Genomic DNA, 20,340 nt, shown 5'->3' with positions numbered 1-20,340 from the left:
TCTGAAACACATGTATTTGGAGTGTCAAAACATGTCTTCTTTTAGTGAAGAGGAACTCCACGAGCTCCTGAGATGTCAAGTTATCTGCCAACCTGGGAATTTTAAGGAAAGTCGGTTTTTTTTGAGATCGAAAATCCAAGGGAATTTTAAGAGAAGTTTCTTCTCCCTGTGGATGCTTTCATCCACCTATTGGAATTTTAAATAGGCCTGCAGATTTTGAAAGGGCAGCAGAGATATTAAAATTTGCATTTGTTAAAATACACGTGCATTCAAGCGGATTTTACAATATTGTAAGGCTACAATTGTAATTCACACTTGTATCCTGACTCGGGATACACATGTACGTTCCAGTGTAACAAATACTTTTATTGAATCCTTGTATTTACAAGCTGGACTTTACACATTCAAATTATGCATATAAAAACTTTAAGTGTATTTTTTTTTAATTGACCATTGTGTCCCATTACTCTGATCTTAAAAGACTGAGCACCAGTAAAACTTCTGAAAGTATTACTCTGTTATTCTGTCTCTCTAAAAAGGATATTCTTCGTAAAAAATAAATAATAACACAGTTTTCCATTTATTCTTTTTTTTAGCGACTGCATCGCCCAGAGAAGAGGTGAGAGCTAAAAGTAATGATTATTCATGTACAATACAGATTTTACCCTTTTTCACGTAGCTTATTTTCCTTTCAATAATAATACTTACACTGTTTGTCGTAGGATTGTCCCTTAACATAAGTCTCCGAAAGAATGGTGGTACTTCATAGCAATATCTCCCAGTTCATGAGTTTGATTATTCCGTCCACCTGCCTCCTTCACAGTGGAATAAATACAAATATGAGATACATTTTTCATATCATAGGTGCAATATTTTTGATCGGTGTATTTTCAGTATCTCACTCCTGATTTGTACTTTTTTGTTTTATGCACGCTCCTCAAAGGCTTGTGAATCAACTGAACAACCAAGTCACAAGCTGTGGGATATTTTACAATATTGCAGCACTGTGCAAACATGTTGATATATTTTGTTGAACTCAAAATCCTAATCTTTACTATAATAGGGTTACTAGGAATTTCTTTATGAAACATTGTTTCACTTTTAAGTTAGCTAAAAAGTTTTAAGGTCCAAGTAACTATAGGACTGAGTAAGTGAAACAACAATCTAATAGAATCTATTAACTTCAGATTAAACGTGTGAAGCTGAAAAGAAGCAGCAAGCAAGAGGAAAAAGAAGTATGTACCTCAGACATTTGAAAGTTATATTTTTGTAACGGTAGGTTTTTCCTATCTTAGCGTATGGGGAACGGTTAGTCACTGAATGCGTGATGACGAGACAACTGCGACGATACTTGCGGGGGAAAATTAGACTCAAACGGGGCACTCGCTTGCAAGGAAGAGCCGTTACACTCTTGGGTGCCGGGATCTAACCACAACCTGGACGGACAGCAACAGCAACAAGTCAGCTTGGTTCCAACAGCAGTTTATTCATAGGTAGAACGTAATCAAAAAACCTTTACAAATGTGGTTACTTATATATGATTCGTACACGCGTCTATTGTTAAAAAAGTATAATACGTGTGCTAACACTAGGATGTGAAAAGTAATCATAACAGAATACAAAGTCTTTTGAGGATAGCGCAACCAAATAAAAATTAAAACTTAACTTTCCGAGTTCATTGTTAAAAGTGTTCGTTGCTTGGCGGAGAAAGTTACAACTAAAATTACACGAAATTGAAAAGTACCAAACGAAATTAAAACTAGTGAATAGCTAATAAATTCTGAAGTGTTAACTAGCGGTTTTCTGCTGCTCAATCACACTCTTTTACAAATTAAGTAACTAAACATGAATTAAACAACTAGATGTGTCAACAACTGTATTCATACTTAAAACGCGATGAATCAGCAACCAACAGGTTGTTAGTTAATCCTATTGAAGTAAACAGCGGCATGAGTTCGGCGCGGAACTTATTTAGTAAAGTAATCGAAAAACTAAATTAAGTACTGACAAAATGTAACACTTTCTAGAAATGCGCAAGCGCGGAACTCTTAAGCAATTAGCTACGGTGATAAGCCAAAACAACCGCTATTACTGAAAATAAATATCATGAAAACTTCGGAAGTAAAATAAATATCACGAAAATTTCGGAAGTAAAAAGGAACAACCTATTATTTTAAATCACGCCTTTTTGTAATTTCGAGTAATACATCAACCAAATAATAGGTCAACAGGTTATTTTTGGCTAATTAGATGCTGTTGGCTTTTGTAAGTGTTTTTAAGTGATTAACACGCTAAATACGGAAACAGCAAATTGAATAAATAGAAATTTCAACAAAGCGAAGCGAATTCCAAAATAGCCAATATTAAGACTAAGAGAAAGATTATAAGTTAAGCGAATACCCAATACTAAGGGGCAAAACACAATTATACTGATACTAACCTTATGAAACGAATAAAACTGAATAAAGAAGAAACGGCTAACATAACACGGCTAACACAATTACAAAAGTACTACGATATAACGTTCTTTGAGCTTACGGCGACTTGTAAGAGTTCCTCGTCTATTCCCCCGTCACATTTTACAGGCATTACCTTAGGTGGAGCGAGAAGATGGGCAAAAGGAAAAGGGCATGTAACAAGGATTTAGGGCAGGGGCAAGCACTGTTTTTTTTTTGTCGTGGATACGCGAAGTGTAGAAACGACTATTGTTATTCTTTTTTTGCCATTATTGCTGTTATTTGTACTGCTCACCGACTGACGGAACACTTGGCACAGCAAAACATAACTAAATGAAGGCATTATATTCCTAGTTGGGCCTTTAATTTAATGATGGTATGATAATAATTAAAAATCTTTTAAGAGCATCACTTAAATCGGCTTTCAGGAGGTTGTCAAACAAAAAATCAAAATAATAGTTAAAAGTGAAAAGATAAAATAGCAAATGCTAAAAACTAACTCACATTATCTTATTACAAGAAGTTGAAAAAAAAATTAACAAAAAACACTAGGAATATATCGCTTGTAAAAACTCAGCGATGTTGTGCTTAAAGGTTTGAGAGCGTAAATCCGCAAATATCGAGAATCGGCCAACAGAAGCGAGATAACGGATTTTTTCTTATTTGGCCATGAGAACCCTTTTGGTGAACTATTTTCGGAAATGATATCAAAAGGTTTGATTTCCTTTTCGTTTCTTCAAAATTTGCAAAACTTGAAAATTCGGCCACAGGGCCTTCAGCAGCAGTCATGAGGCTTGAAATTTGACACATATTTAACATCCTCGTATGGACTTACCAAACGTTGTATTAACATGTCCTTTGCACAGTTTGTGGGGCATCTCTTGAACTTTACTTGGGACTAAATTTTGTTTAAAAATATTTCCTTTTTCAAAATAGTTAACCTTCAGAAGCTGAACCATTTACGGACCTAAAGTGATAAGGCTAACATTAACTAACTTTGAACTTGTCAAATGTTCTCTGTTATATTACAGGTAAGTAAATAAAAACAACCAAATCAAAGCAGGTTCCTTATTCTACTTGCTTGGAAAAAATTACAGGTGGCCCGTAAAATCTGTTCCGTCGAGAGAATTTTCTGTGAGGGACTTATATCTCACTAATTTATTCAATTGTTAATTATTACTTTTTATTATTTCCGACTTTTTTAATTTCATACATTGCCACAAAATCTTTTAAGGTAAAGAATTGAAATAACTCCAAGAAAAGAAGCTCAAACAAGTTTTTACAACTCAGCATATCAACAGACCTATCTGTTTCAATTTCACGCGGTAGTGAACTTGACTATGGCTTCAATGGATCCTTTTTGACATGGGTCTTATGCAATATAATTAGTACTTTTGTTTTAATGAGTGCAGATAGCCACTCAAGCAATGTAAATGCAAAATTCGTGAAACGTGAACGGGATATCCTTAAAACACAGACAACAATTACAATCAAATTAAACAAGGAATGTAATGCTAAACTTTACAGTGTCACTGCCACTAGTAAAAACTTGCCTGCTTTGCTCTGGCTACAAAGGCCCTATATAGGGGACTGCTCCTCTTCAAAATGATTCTCTGTTATCAAGGGTCTCCATATTCAGAGACAACCAGTCACTCCATTAATTTTTGTCCTAGTCTGGCCTGGCCACAACACTTTTTGTTACCCTTAAATCTTCAAAAAACAGATACTTTAAGGGCAGGGCAATTCCTCATCCTTGCCTGTTGTCCTTCTTTGTTGTGTCTTGGCTCCGCAATGCAACAGTATTTTCTCCTAGCCAAACCACGTGCGGGGCCATTTTTCTATTTCTGGTCCGGCCATTACCTCACCTGGTCCGGTCACCTGGTTTAGCTCAGGCTCCGTACCGCAATATCAAATCGTGCTTTAGAAGCAAGCTGATTGAGCATGAAAAAAACAAACAAAAAAAGTCAGGATATTTTGACACAAGAATTACGTTTAGATATCTACTATTTAACTTGCTTCATTGAGTAACCTCTTTATCCAAATGCCTGTTGTTTGCTCATCTTTAAAGTTTCTTTGTAAGTCAGTAACCATAGCTTTTTGTCAGTGTTTGCATAGTTTGAAATGGTACATAGCTGATTATTTATTATCTCATGAGAACGAGTACGAGCGTGAACCTTATTTGGCAGGCTTTCAAGCACAAAACACAGCATTATGTGTATTACATTGTTCACGAACATCAAGAGAAAGCCCTTCTTCCTCTTGTGACATTTCACAACCTTTTATATAAATTAACAATGCATGTCCACGTTAGCACACTATATATGGTTAAACCACTTATGTTTGCTAGCAATTAGTTACATCCCGGTTTGCTTGCAGTTATTTCCATTCGAGTTTCCTTGCCATTAGCTTTCATTTTATGCTTTAGGCGATGCTGTTTCACATATACCCAGGCTTGCAGTATTTGATTTCAAAAAATTCAATTACTTTTAGTTCAATTGCTTGTAGTGGTTAGGTGGATTCATCCTGAATCATGTGTCCTGGGTGCTGCATGTTGAATTTTTTCGCCTTATTTTGGAATCAGAAAAAGTAAACTTTATTTCGTTTCTGCCGACTCCCGAATTTGACGATTAATGTCAAGTGACTACTGTCACATTTTTCATCCTCAGTTTCACGCTCTACACTAGAAACGCGTAAGACTATGACCCCCTATGAGATTTGGTGATGAAATATGACGACGACAAAGACAATGAAGAAGAACGGCTTGCATTTTATAACTTGGGCTTTCATATGGAAATTCAATTGCTTTTAGCTAGCCCGAGTAATTGACCTGCTTAACTGTGTATAAGCTGCAGCTGCAAAGTTGCATTTACCTCAGTTGAATGTGATGGGCCAGCTATTGGAAGCAGGCGCTAATTTTCCAACCTTCTGATGGAGAAGATGCTTATGTAAAACTGGGAAGACCGCAACGGAGGGTATCCTAACCTGAAATATTTCACACCAAGCTTTTAATTGGACTTTGTGAGACCTATTAATCCGATTTGTTTGTAGATACTGATTTTAACTACACTGCATACCGATAAAAGTACAAAATAGCCACAAAAATGTTTTATTTTTGAAATAAATTTTTGCACTTTTGTCAAACAACTTGCTCTGTGAAATTGCCAACATGTGGTCTTCTGTTTACCTTCTCCTCCCCATCCCCAACACAATGTGATGTTGATCCAGCTAAAGTAGCCCACTATTCTAACATTACTTTGGGGGGAGAAGGGCTCGGAAAATTCAATAATGACTTCTCACTAAAATAATGTGTCACCATTTGGCATTTTCTCAAGTGTCCTAAGGACTGTTGGACAAGATGGCAGGTTTCAGCAGATTTTCTGAAAGTACTAAGACAAGTTAACAGAGCAAATCCACATGGCAATATGGTTCACAAAAAAGTGGCAGCTAATTAGAAAGCCTCATCACCAAGTGAAACCAGCGACTCATCCTCCCTCACTTGTAATGAGGACCTAGTGTTGTATTTACGCACTAAGCAATACCCATTTAAACCCCATTTGCAAAGATTCCTTTTGTACAGCCTCAACAGTCACATTTTCCTCCTATCTTGAACCTTTGGCAACAGCATTTTGACGTCATAGTTTAAGGTTGATTTTCTTGCAGATTGGTTGCAGCTGTAGGAATAAACGATGCGTGTCCTGTAGATGTGTTAGGGCCAAACGACCTTGCACAGCAAAATGTGATTGCTGGGGCCAGGAGAGTTGTGAAAATAGATCATTCCAGGTACGGTATAGTAAGTATTGTAGTTTAGGGTTACCTATACCTTGAAGCACTTCTCGACCAAACGATGTTGCGTGTCTGCTTATACTGTAGATACCTAAACCTCTACATCAAATTAAAGCTTGAAGAGCTGGGTATCAAACTAAACCAAGTATTTAAAATAAAATAAATTGAGAGATTTTTCACCTCCTCTAAATGTGAGCATCCGAATCACATTTTGGTCCCTTTTGAAAGCTACAAGTCAAAGCCAATTTGTTTGTTTGCCCTCAAATTTGGACAGTAGATAGTTTGACATATAAACAACATAGATGTGACTGCAAAATTATTTTTTTGGAAGATTTTTCTCCGACAGCGATTTTTCTATGATCAGTCCATAATTTTTCAATGCTGTTTGGAAAATGTTGTGTAACTTTTCACTGAAATTGAATATGACAAATCCCACATACTTTTTAGACGACAAAATTTGCTTCGACTTGCAGTTTTAGCCTTTAAAACGTGACTTGAACGCTCAAATTTAGAGGTCTTAAGAAATTCAACGATTTATATTATTTCTAAATTATTGGTATAGTTTGATACCCAGCTTTATAAGCCTTAATTTGATATAGGGCCTTAAATAAATATTCTATAGTTAAACTGGATGCGCTACATCGCTTGGATGTGAGACACCTCTAAAGGTATACAGTAACCTTAATTATCTCAATATGCTTGAGTTATTTAGTAAGTCGCTTAGTAGTAGGTGGTGCAGTCGACAAATACCGGCAAATTTGTGACTCGAGATTCACCATGATAATCTTTAAATGACCGTCCCACGCGCCACAAAATTTATTCAGTTTAAACATACGCGACACACTGGTAACGCGAATCGAAGAGAATATGTTATACACAAAAGAATTGCTGAGTCAATGCATCTTGAAGAATTGACACTCCGAGATGAAGAGATGAAGAAAGAAGGAGAAAAGAATACCCTTCTATTGAGGGTAAGACGTCTAAAAAGTCCCCAAGTGCGTGGTCGTTCAAAGATTATCCTTGCGAAGCATGTGGCAAAACGTTTACGCAATGTCACACACTTCACACTCATAAAAAATATCATTATAAAATGTTAGAAACAGAAAAAACGGCCAAAAGAAAAATGCCCAAACTGCGGCAAAATGTTGTGTAAAACGACAGTTTATCGATACAGAAAAAAAGGATGTTCAAAACCGAGGAAACGTCAGTTTAACATTCATGATCTACCTCTATAAACAACGATGGGTCATGGGCAAAGAGGACCAATTGATCAAAGCCAAAATAAGCCAAAAATTTGCAAGGATAAAGAAAGAGTAGAAGCGCAGAGGTGGACTTTTGATATACCAAGTACTGATGAAAAAGATGTGTTATTTTTATCAGATGATGTTGACATGATGAAACAGATGAGCCCCCAGCAGCTTGCTGAATTTATTCTCCAATCAAAGTAGCTGTGAGCCACTGAACTTGGAAAATAAATTATGAAAGGGTGTTATAAGGCATTGCTCATTAAGGAACTACTTGTGACGTGAGAGCAGACTAGCTTTCGAACAAGCCCATAAAGCCTCTTTCCATTCAGGAGGTGTTGTGATATTTGCAAAATGAAACAGTTCAACGTTAAGAAACTGTTTGTTACTCAGGCCTACCTACATGTTTTACGTTACATATATCTGTACATGTCTTCCTGGTGCTGTAGTCAAAACCGCAAGATCATTTTGTTTGGTCAAAAGTGATGTATAGACTCAGAGTAATGTCCAATGCTTGCTTATATCCAGCTCTCAGTTGGCTTAAGACTGTTAGATTCAAGCATGGATTTCGTTCGATAAAATCCTTTTAATAATTATTTATTAATATTTTCGAAATATATTGAACTAGTCAAGAAAGTTGACCAAAAAGTGAAGATTGGCCGATCAAGATGAGCAGTGCTTTTATTGGGAACGTAGTTTTTCTTTTACACCAAATCCACTGAAACATTTACAGATTTACCATAAATTGTTTAAAAAGCCCATTTGGAAAGATTCCTTCTGTTCAGCCTCAACTGTCACCTTTTCCTCCTATCTTGAACCTTTGGCAACAGCATTTTTACTTCATAGTTACGTACTTAAGGTTGATTTTCTTGCAGATTGGTTGCCAGTGTAAGAAGAAATATTGTAAGTCTTGCCAGTGTGCAAGAAACAGCACACCGCACACCGAAATGTTTGTGCTGGGGAAGCGACAGATGCAAAAATATATCCCAGAAGGTACTGTAGAAAAAAGTATTGTAGTTAACTTTAGAGGCCTCTCGCATCCAAACGATGTAGCTTGTCTGACTTAAACTGTAAATATCTAAACCTTATATCAAGTTAGAGCTTATACTAAGCGCTGACTATCAAAACAATCCAAGAATTTTAACATAAAATGAATTGCCAAATTTTTCACGACTTCTAAACGTAAGCATCCGAATAGTCTTTTGGGTCCCTTTTGACAGCTACAAGTCAAAGGGAATTTGTTCATTTACCCTTAAATTTGGACAGTAGCTTTGACTTGTAGCTTTCAAAAGGTGATTTGGACGCTCATGTTTAAAGGTTGTAAAAGATTCGACGAGTTTTAAATTTCAAAATTCTTGGCATAGTTTGATAGGGAGCTCCAAATATAGTTTACGTCATAGAAAGTGCGGCGTATGGAGTTGTATTCACGAGTTGTTTGAGTCAAAAACCCGAACGAGCGAGGTACGAGCGAGTGAGGTCTTTTGACACAAACAACGAGTGAATACAACCCCGTACAAAGAAAAAACTCACCAACAATACAACCAAATGCAAATTTAATAGCAATGGAAAATATCGCAGTACATGTACATCAAGAAAATAAAGTGCTGAACGGAAAAATGCACTTACAAAAGTTTTTTTTTTCAAATGTAAGTACGATACCAATAAATAGGATAAACTTTCATTTAGTCACTGTCTGATTCAATAACAAAGTGACGCGCTTGTTTGGACCTTTGAGAATGCAAGGACAAAGTGGAACTTTCGTTCAAGGCATTTACAGAAATCTTAAAAGTTCCTCCCTGAATTGAAGCGCCTAAGAAAAGAGTCAAGCGCTGCTGTGTTGTGGAATCCTGTACTGTTTCAGTTGCATTCAGAGTCAAAGCACTGGAAATACCTACTCCTAATGGCCCCGACACTCCAGGGTATCCACTCAGAATGTTGGAAATGGTTGTTTGCATAAGTGACTTGTTTGTTTGTTGTCGCTCTGACAGAGTGCTGTAGTTGTTCAGACTTTGTACGTTCTTGTGCCCAGATATTTGCATAATGTGCGTTGGCGGTACTCCTTGATCACTCAATTTCTGAATCATCCTTTTCCTTCCGCTATGATTTGTGAGATTTCTAGCATCTAATCCAGCTTTTTCTGCCATTATTTGCATAAGTGACTTGAGTTTGTTATTAACTCCCATGGGAGCTAACTTGAATCAAGGTTTTGTATTCACAGCTTTTGTAGTGATCGATTGCTAAATAAAACGGACTATTCGGAGTCTTCAGGTCATCTGGTCTTTCAGAAGCATAGAGGTCATAAGGCCGGACAGGATCTCTTTCACTGCCTACGACAGCAAAAATTTTTGGCTTTTGGATCAGCGCCTGTTCTTGTCTTCGTCTGTCTTTCGTTATACTCCAGAAGAACTGTTTGTTGTTTAACCATATAGTGTTAATAAGAGCCTCTGATGAAGAGCAACCGAGTAAATCTTGGCCTTACAGAATATCAGCTTCCTCGTCTGTTAGCATACGCGCAGCGTTTGGTTTATTTCCTTTCCCTTCTTTCTTTAGTTCCTTTTGCTTTGCAACTAACGCTTCTTTAGTCTTTCGGAACTCCTTTCCTTCCATAATGGTTGAGGAATAGTCTTTCTTTCTTAGAAATAACGATCAAAGCTTGAAACAGAAGACCTGAGCGATGTGGGCTCGTGTTGTTCTCCGTCTTTCGTTCAAGCTTGAAGTAGAAAATTGGCGATTAACACGTCGAGATCTTTTGCAATAATATTTTTAATCTCTGTCAGCTCGTTCCTTAAAACTAATTTTTTTTTTTGAGCAACGAGACATCTCTGTGTGTTTTGCTTAATGTGCTCTTGTTTTCCTGATGCTGTACAAACTCGTTTAGGGAGCAACCAATCGACACAAATCTAGAGCTTTTCTCCGCCTTCGCCATTTCCGCGGAAAAATTTGGAGGCGGCGCCGCTAAAAAGTCGCCAAATCTGAAAAGCTATTTGAATGTAAACGATGCACGATTCTGATTGGCTCGGAAAGGCCTTTACGCTATCGTTGATTGGTTATACTTCCACACGTGAAAGAGCTGTACGCCATTCTGATAGGCTGTATAGGTTTTTTTCACATGTGAAAATAAAGCGTACAGATTTCTACAAATGAGCTTTATGGGATAAAATTTTCGCGTTACGTGTAATAAACGTCAAAACGGTATATTTTCCCAATAACTGTCATTATAAGGCCATCGCAATGAAATGTTTCGTTCCCACATCACCTTCTCGTCAAAGTGCCGGGTCAGTTGGTTTGTTCGGCAGAAAGGGTAAGAAAAACAAACAAACAAAACAATGCAATAGTAGCTCGAGTTATTGCTTCCCTACGTTTAAATTTTTTAGCGATTCAGGATTGTCGTTTCTGAAGTGTGCTTCTCATTAACAGATGTTAGGTTCGGTTGGGCGTCAGTCGTGATCAGGTGACAATTTTGTAGCTACGAGCTAAGATTAAAATAAAGGTAATCTCACTACTCCCTTTATCCTCCCATGTTTGGCTTTGCAAACTCTCTCGATCCAATACATTGAGGATGTTAATCCTCAGATCCCCAAATTCCTGTTCCACTATTATGTTGTCTGGTCCTGATTAGTGCTTATGTCTTCGTCACACAGACGTTCTGACCAGTTCACAGAGAGAAAGCTGAAGGAGTGTCTGGAGACTTCAGAAAACGAAAGATGTGAAGACAGCTATACCAAAGTGTTTCACACCTTACAAAGTTAGTTTACAGAGAAGGCTGAAGGAGTGAGGAAAACGAAGGATGTGAAGACAGTTACACGAAAGTGTTCCACACCCTGCAAAGTTAGTTCATAAAGAGAGGCCTGAAGGAGTGTCTGGAGTTTGAATAAAACGAAACATGCGGCGAAGACAACTATACCAAACTGTTTCACACCCTGCAAAGCCAGGCTTGTCGCTCTTTTACGAGGGGTGGAACTGGGGTTCGCAAGGCTATGAAGGGTCTTACACCAGTGAAAAAGAGCAAACGAGTGTTGTTGTTTTGTTTTGTTTTGTTTTGACCCCACTGATTTCAAATGCTAATTCTCCTAAGAGATTGCCTTATATTTGTAGCGTTAGTAATAGGGAGAATTGAAGTCTTTGTCAAGACATCTTTTTGGAAGTGGTCAGTAAATGTATTCTCATTTATTTCCACAGCCTGCACTGCTCAGTTGCAAGTAATAGTTGTCTGTATCAGGACTTTCTTGCTGATTTGAGACAGTTTTTCATTTCAAAGTCGGTGAATAACCATTAACGGGAAAATATTTACTCAAGGCTGTCGAACTCCACTGCGGTAAATAATTGCTTCAGAATTAGCCGACATCGTTTACAGTAGTTACATACTTAAAGTAGTTATAGCATTTATATTATTCGAGTAATAAAATATGTTTGGGAATAACAATTTGTAACTGGTTGTAATAGTTGTCGAATTTTCTTGATCCAGCTTACGTGAAATGGTTTTCTTGAATTCGGACTTTGTTCCTTTTGTTCCTTTTCAGCTAGTCCCGTAAAATCCCCCCGCCCATGCTCCCACACAACCACCCACGCGGGCTCACCCGCCCTTTTCTAAGCAAGGAACTCTTTGATGTCACTGTTCCAACCAGTTTTGTAAAAGGGAGTCAAATTAGTTTCATTGGTTTTGTACAGTTGAGCTAATATCTTAACATGCAAATATAGTCACCCGTTCTGGTCAAAATTACATTAATTATTTTTACTAAAACAGAATTAATTTTTTTTAAATTTTTGTGGCGTCTTGTAAATAATTACATCTATTCTTCGAATTATTTTTGCATATTTTACATTTTAATTTTTACTTCTTTTAAGTCTGGAATTAATTTTACCTGTCTCAGATTTTTTCATATCTTTCATCAATTAGTTTTTCCTATGCACGAATTTCTTAGCAAATCCCATGCACCATTGAGGGCTGAGTGGAATCCCACAAGCCAATGCTCGCCCTTGTTCAATATGGCGGCTGGTGCGGTAGTGTAGCAGCTCTCGTAAGCTTGTAATTACCCAGGCAGTGAGGCCTGGGTTTAAATTTCGGCTTCGGTTTTTTTTTTTTCCTCGTTCAGTCACAAATCGCCGTCTGGTCTCTAAACCGCATGCGTCACCTGTCCATGCGTACAGCACATGGAATCAACAGAAGTTGTCGTCGTGAAAAGTTAGCACGGTTCCATGATTTCTAGGGCAATGAAATCCCATACAAACGAACATACCGTTCGCGGTAGACCAACACTAAAAGAAGTTAGGCGTTTTCGGAACTGGTCGGTCTGCAAGCCTTATGAGAGATCAATTTACGAGCCAACATTTTCAGTGAATTTATCAAGAATCAGGTTAAAAGGAGCTATCAACCGGGGCTATCAACTCTTCAACTTGATAAAAAGCATCTTCAGAAGCGTCATGGTATTTTTAGACGTGATCTTGAACCAAGTAAAATCCCAGCATGAGCTCAAGAACGTCTGAGCAACAAGAGTAGAAAGGTTAGAGAATTTGATTACGAATGTATCTGTACGAATACACCTAAGTAAAACGTTCTGAAAAACTTCGTAAAGTATAATAAAGTTGAAATCTCGAACTAAGCGATATTCTCTCGTTATTTTCTTCAAACAGAGTTATGTGTCTTTACAAGAATGAAACCTATGTAGCGAGTTATTGTAGATTTAGGCATGTGCTAAAACCCAGACGGTAGATTCTGGACGATAGACGATGGACGATGGACGATATCTCTGACATTCATTTATTTGCCACAGTCATTTATTTGTCATTTAAATTGTCACACAATCTTGTCACGCGATGTTAAACTATTGAACAGCGAAAATTCGTGCCCTCCCCGCTCCCCTCCCCCGAGCAAAAATATAACTTATTTGGACTGGACAAATTATCAGGAAGTTCTGATCGCGGATTTTTAGTCACGCAATGTCACACATTCATTTATTTCTCTCGGATAAAGTACACGTATAAATTTTTCACACAATCTTTTGCTTTTGTCACGCGATGTCACCATGGAGTTTTGAAATATTGAACAGCAAAAATTCGTGCCCTCCCCCTCCCCCAGCAAAAGTCTAACTTTTAAGGAGTGGACAAATTATCACGGAGTTATCATCGCGGATTTTTTGTCACGCAATGTCACACATTCATTTATTTCTCTCGGACAAAGTACATGTATAAATTTTTCACACAATCTTTTGCGATCACTAATATTTATTCACGCGGAAAATCCTAAAGAGTATATCACGTGTTCCCTGTGAAGTGGTGTTAACAACTGTCTTACGTGAGTTTTAACAGTGGGGGATATTTTCCAGTCCCGGGGACTCTAAACTAACTCCTGATGGCCTTAGTTTTCAATGAAATGGACACAGGTAAAAGGAGCGCACGATCGGTGTCAAGCTTCTACGCCGAAATATAGCCGCACTTTATTTTAAGACTGAAAGACTAGACGAAACCGCTTTACGCGCATGGTGATTTTGAGCAACTATGGCTCGATTTGCCTAAACTTGGGGGATATTTTGAAGTCCTGGGGACTCAAAACTAACTCCTGATGATCTTAGTGTTCAGTGAAATGGACACAGGTAAAAGGAGCGTACACTCGGTGTCGAGCTTCTAGGCCGAAATATAGCCCCACTCTATTTTAAGACTGAAAGAGTAGCCGAGACTGCCTTACGCGCATCGTGATTTTAAGACACTTTGGCTCGATTTTCCCGACCTTAGGGGAAATTTTCAAGTCCCGGGGACTCTAAACTAACTCCTAATGGCGTTAGTTTTCAGTGAAATGGACACAGGTAAAAGGAGCGCACGCTCGGTGTCGAGCTTCTAGGCCGAAATATAGCCCCATTTCATTTTAAGAATGAAAGAGTATCCGAGACCTACTTACGCGCATCGTGAATTTGAGCCACATTGGCTCGATTCGCCGGAACTTATGAAATATTTTCCACTCCCGGGGACTCTAGACTAACTGGTAATGGCCTTAGTTTTCAGTGAAATGGACAGAGGTAAAAGGAGCTCGCGCTCGGTGTCGAGCTTCTAGGCCGAAATATAGCTCCACTTCATTTTAAGACTGAAAGAGTAGCCGAGACTTCGCTACGCGCATCGTAATTTTGAGCCACTTTGGGTGGATTTGCCGGAACTTGGAGGTTATTTTAAGGTCCCAAGGACTCTAAACTAACTCCTCATGGCCTTAGTTTTCAGTAAAATGGACACGGGTAAAAGGAGCGCACGCTAGGTGTCGAGCTTCTAGGCCCAAATATAGTCCCGCTTTCTTTTAAGTTGAAAGAGTAGCCGAGACCGCCTTACGCGCATCGTGATTTTGAGCCACTTTGGCTCGATTTACCGGAACTTGGGGGATACTTTGCGGTCCCAGGGACTCTAAACTAACTCCTGATGGCCTTAGTTTTCAGTGAAATGGACACAGGTAAAAAGAGCGCATGCTTGGTGTCGAGCTTCTGGACCTAAATATAGCCCCACTTCATTTAGAAACTGAAAGAGTAGCCGAGGCCGCCTTCCGCCCATGGTGATTTTGAGCAACTTTGGCTCTATTTCCCGGAACTTGAGGGATGTTTTCCCGGGGATTCTAAACTATCTCCTGATGGCCTTAGTTTTCATTGAAATGGACACAGGTAAAAGGAGCGCACGCTCGGTGACGAGCTTCTAGGCCAAAGTATAGCCCCACTTCATTTTAAGTCTGAAAGAGTAGCCGAGACCGCCTTACGCGCATCGTGATTTTGAGAAACTTTGGCTCGATTTAACCGAACTTGGGGAATATTTTCCAGTCCCGCGGACTCTAAACTAGCTCCTGATGGCCTCAGTTTTCAGTGAAATGGACACAGGTCAAAGGAGCGTACGCTCGGTGTCGAGCTTCTAGGCCGAAATATAGCCCCACTTCATTTTAACACTGAAAGAGTAGCCGAGACCGCCTTACGCGCATCGTGATTTTGAGCAACTTTCGCTATATTTGCCGGAACTTGGGGGATATTTTCCAGTCCCGGGGAGTCTAAACTAACTCCTGATGGCCTTAGTTTTCAATGAAATGGACACAGGTAAAAGAAGCGCACGCTCGGTGTCAAGCTTCTACGCCGAAATATAGCCGCACTTTGTTTTAAGACTGAAAGACTAGACGAAACTGCCTTACGCGCATCGTGATTTTGAGCCACTATGGCTCGATTTGCCGAAACTTGGGGGATATTTTCCAGTCCTGGGGACTTTATACTAACTCATGATGATCTTAGTTTTCAGTGAAATGGACACAGGTAAAGGAGCGCACGCTCGGTGTCGAGCTTCTAGGCCGAAATAAAGCCCCACTTTATTTTAAGATTGAATGAGTAGCCGATACTGCCTTCCGCGCATCGTGATTTTAAGACACTGGCTCAATTTTCCCGAACTTAGCGGAAATTTTCCAGTCCCGGGGATTCTAAACTAATTCCTAATGGCCTTAGTTTTCAGTGAAATAGACACAGGTAAAAGCAGCGCACGCTCGGTGTCGAGCTTCTAGGCCGAAATATAGCCCCATTTCATTTTAAGACTGAAAGAGTATCCCAGACCTACTTACGCGTGAATTTGAGCTTCATTGGCTCGATTTGCCGGAACTTACAAAATATTTTCCACTCGCGGGGACTCTAGACTAACTCGTGATGGCCTTACTTTTCAGTGAAATGGACACAGGTAAAAGGAGCTCGCGCTCGATGTCGAGCTTCTAGGCCGAAATATAGCCCCACTTTATTTTAAAACTGAAAGAGTAGCCGAGACGGCCTTACGCGCCTCGTGATTTTGAGCACTTTTGCCTCGATTTACCGGAAATTGGGGGATATTTTCCAGTCCCGGGGACTCTAAACTAACTCTTGATGGCCTTATGTTTCAGTGAAATGGACACAGCAAAACTTTTCGAACGCTCACATTCGAGCTTCTGGGCCAAAATATAGCCCCACTTCACTTTAAGACTGAAAGAGTAGCCGAGACCGCCTTACGCGCATCGTGATTTTGACCAACTTCGGCTCGATTTCCCGAGTAGACGGTTCGATTTGCCGAAACTTGGGGGATATTTTCCAGTCCCGGGGACTCTAAACTAATTCCTGATGGGCTTAGTTTTCAGTGAAATGGACATAAGTAAAAGGAGCGCACGGTCGGTGTCAAGCTTCTAGGCCGAAGCACAGCCCCACTTCACTTTAAGACTGAAAGAGTAGCCGAGACCGCCTTACGCGCATCGTCATTTTCAGCCACTTTGGGTCGATTTGCCGGAACTTGGAGGATATTTTAAAGTCGCAGGGACTCCAAACTAACTCCTGATGGCCTTACTTTTCAATGAAAAAGACACAGCTAAAAGGAGCGCACGCTCGGTGTGGAGCTTCTGGGCCGAAATATAGCCCCACTTGATTTTAAGACTGAAAGAGTAGCAGAGGCCGCCTTACGCGCATCGTGATTTTGAGCAACTTTGTCTCGATTTGCCGGAAGTTGGGGGATATTTTCCAGTCCCGGGGACTCTAAACTAACTCCTGATGGTCTTAGTTTTCAGTGAAAAGGACAGAGGTAAATGGGGCGCACTCTTGGTGTCGAGCTTCTAGGCCGAAATATAGCCCCACTTCATTTTACGACTGAAAGAGTAGAAGAAACCGACTTACGCGCATCGTGATTTTGAGCTACTATGGCTCGATTTGCCAAGACTTAGGGAATATTTTCCAGTCCCGGAGACCGTAAACTAACTGCTGATGGCCTTAGTTTTCAGTGAAATGGACAATGGTAAAAGAAGCGGACGCTCGGCGTTGGGCTTCAAGGCCGAAATATAGCCCCACTTTATTTTATGACTGAAAGAGTAGACGAAACCGACTTACGCGCATCGTGATTTTGAGCCACTATGGCTCGATTTGCCGAAACTTAGGGGATATATTCCAGTCCCGGGGACTCTAAACTAACTACTGATAGCCTTAGTTTTCAGTGAAATGGACAGAGGTAAAAGAGAGGCACGCTCGGTGTCAAGCTTCTAGGACGAAATATAGCCCCACTTTATTTTAAGACTGAAAGAGCAGCCGAGACCGCCTTACGCGCATCGTAATTTTAAGCAACTTCGACTCGATTTCCCGGAACTTGGGGGATATTTCCAGTCCCGGGGACTCTAAACTAACTCCTGATGGCCTTGGTTTGCAGTGAAAGGGACACAGGAAAACTTTTTGAACGCTCACTTTCGAGCTTCTGGCCCGAAATATAGCCCCACTTTACTTTAAGACTCAAATAGTAGCCGAGACTGCCTTACGCGCATCGTGATTTTGGCCAATTTCGGCTCGCTTTTCCGGAACCTGGGGGATATTATCCAGTCCCGGGGACTCTAAACTAACTCCTGATGGCCTTGGTTTACAGTGAAACGGACACAGCAAAACTTTTTGAACCCTTACTTTCGAGCGTCTGGGACGAAATATAGCCCCACTTCACTTTAAGACTGAAAGAGTAGCCGAGACCGCCTTGCGCGCATCGTCATTTTGACCAGCTTTAGCTGGATTTCGCGGAAGTTGGGGTATATTTTCCAGTCCCAGGGAATCTAAACTAACTTATGATGGCCTTGGTTTCCAGAGAAATGGACACAGCTAAAATGATCGCACGCTCGGTTTCAGGCTTTTAGGCCGAGGTATAGTCCCACTTCATTTTAAGACTGAAAGAGTAGCCGAGACCGCCTTGCGAACGTCGTGATTTTGCAGACACTTTGGCTGGATTACCGGGAACTTGTGGGATATTTTCCAGTCCCTGGGACTCTAAACTAACGCCTGATGGCCTTAGTTTACAGTGAAATGGACACAGGTAAAAGGAGCGCACGCTCGGTGTCGAGCTTCTACGCCGAAATATAGCCCCACTTTATTTTAAGACTCAAAGAGTAGACGAAACCACCTTACGTGCATCGTGATGTTAAGCAGCTTTGGCTCCATTTGCGGGAACTTGGGGGATATTTTCCAGTCCCGAAGACTCTAAACTACCTCCAGATGGCCTTAGTTTTAAGTGAAATGGACACTGGTAAAAGGAGCGCACGCTCGGTTTCAAGCTTCTAGGCCGAAATATGGCCTCACTTCATTTTTTAACTGAAAGAATAGACGAAACCTCTTTACGCGTATAGTGAGTTTCAGCAACTATGGCTGGATTTGCCGAAACGTGAGGGATACTTGGGGGATATTTTCCAGTCCAGGGGACTCTACACTAACTCCTGATTATCTTAGTTTTCAGTGAAATAGACACAGGTAAAAGGAGCGCACGCTCGGTGTCTAGCTTCTAGATCGAAATATAGCCCCACTTCATTTTAAGACTGAAAGAGTAGCCGAGACCGCCTTACGCGCATCGTCATTGTGAGCCACTTTGGGTCGATTTGCCGGAACTTGGGGGATATTTTCCAGTCCTGGCGACTCTAAACTAACTGCTGATGGTCTTAGCTTTCAGTAAAATGGACAGAGGTAAAAAGAGCGCACCCTCGGTGTCCAGCTTCTAGGCCGAGATATAGCCCCACTTTATTTGAAGACTGAAGGAGTAGACAAAAACGCCTTGCGCGCATCGTGATTTTGAGCCACTATGGCTCGGTTTCACGAAACTTGGGGATATTTTCCAATCCCAAAAAGTCGACACTAACTCCTGACGGCCTTAGCTTTCAGTGAAATAGACACAGGTAAAAAGGGCGAACCCTCGGTGTCGAACTTCTAGCCCGAAATATAGCCCCACTTTACTTTAAGACTGAAGGAGTAGACAAAACCTGCCTTACGCGCATCGTGATTTTGAGCAACTTTGGCTCGATTTGCCGGAACTTGGTAGATATTTTCCAGTGCCGGGGACTCTAAACTAACTCCTGACGGCCTTAGTTTTCAGTGAAATGGACACAGGTAAAAGGAGCGCACGCTCGGTGTCGAGCTTCTAGGTCGAAATAAGCCCCACTTTATTTTAAGACTGAAAGAGTAGACGAGACCGTCTTACGCGTATCTTGATTTTAAGCAACTATGGCTTCATTTGCCGACACTTGAGAAATATTTTCCACTCCCATGGACTCTAAGCTAACTCCTCATGGGCTTAGTTTTCAGTGAAATTGACACAGGTAAAACGAACGCACGCTCGGTTTCGAGCTTGTAGGCCAAAATATAGCCCCACTTAATTTTAGGACTGATAGAGTAGACGAAACCGCCTTACGCGTATGGTAATTTTAGACAACTATAGCTCGATTTGCCGAAACTTGCGGGATTATTTCCAGTCCTGATGACTCTAAACTAACTCCCGATGGCCTTAGTTTTCAGTGAAATGGACACAGGTAAAAGGACCGCAAGTTTGGTGTCGAGCTTCTAGGCCGAAATATAGGCCCACTTCATCTTAAGACTGAAAGACTAAACGAAACCGACTTAGGCGTATCGTGATTTTGAGGCACTATGGCTCGATTTGCCGAAACTTGGGGGATATTTTCCAGTCCTGGGGACTCTATACTAACTCCTGATTATCTTAGTTTTCAGAGAAATAGACACAGGTAAAGGGAGCACACGCTCGGTGTCGAGCTTGTACGCCGAAATATAGCCCCACTTCATTTTAAGACTGAAAGAGTAGCTGAGACCGCCTTACGCGCATTGTAATTTTGACCCACTTTAGCTCGATTTGCCGAAACTTGGGGGATTTTTTCCAGTTCCGGGGACTCTAAACTAACTCCTCATGGCCTTAGTTTTCAGTGAAAAAGACACAGGTAAAAGGAGCGCACGTTAGGTTTCACGCTTCTTGGTCGAAATATAGCCGCACTTTATTTTAAGACTGAAAGAGTAGCCGAGACCGCCTTACGCACATCGTGATTTTGGGCAATTTTGGTTCGATTTGCCGGAACTTAGGGGAAATTTTCCAGTCCCGGC

At 40.4% G+C, this 20,340-nt stretch overlaps 1 protein-coding gene across 1 annotated transcript in view; it reads left to right on the top strand.

The window, feature by feature from the left end:
* Window positions 1-11,906, top strand: part of LOC149104186 (uncharacterized) — a 34,101-nt gene extending 22,195 nt beyond the window's left edge. The window contains exons 9-13 of the mRNA XM_089270761.1: window positions 597-619; window positions 1,188-1,235; window positions 6,117-6,236; window positions 8,359-8,476; window positions 11,125-11,906. Coding sequence (XP_089126887.1) covers window positions 597-619; window positions 1,188-1,235; window positions 6,117-6,236; window positions 8,359-8,476; window positions 11,125-11,156 — 341 coding nt within the window. The 3' untranslated portion in view covers window positions 11,157-11,906. The remainder of the gene's footprint in view (window positions 1-596; window positions 620-1,187; window positions 1,236-6,116; window positions 6,237-8,358; window positions 8,477-11,124) is intronic.
* The last annotated feature ends 8,434 nt before the right edge of the window (window positions 11,907-20,340 follow it).

This window comes from Orbicella faveolata, unplaced genomic scaffold (assembly GCF_042242905.1).
Source record: "Orbicella faveolata isolate gen_17 unplaced genomic scaffold, um_ofav_v1 contig_34, whole genome shotgun sequence".
NCBI classification, from domain to species: Eukaryota; Metazoa; Cnidaria; class Anthozoa; order Scleractinia; family Merulinidae; genus Orbicella; species Orbicella faveolata.
Note: the sequence above shows the minus strand (reverse complement) of the source record. Positions and strands in the feature narration are given on the sequence as shown.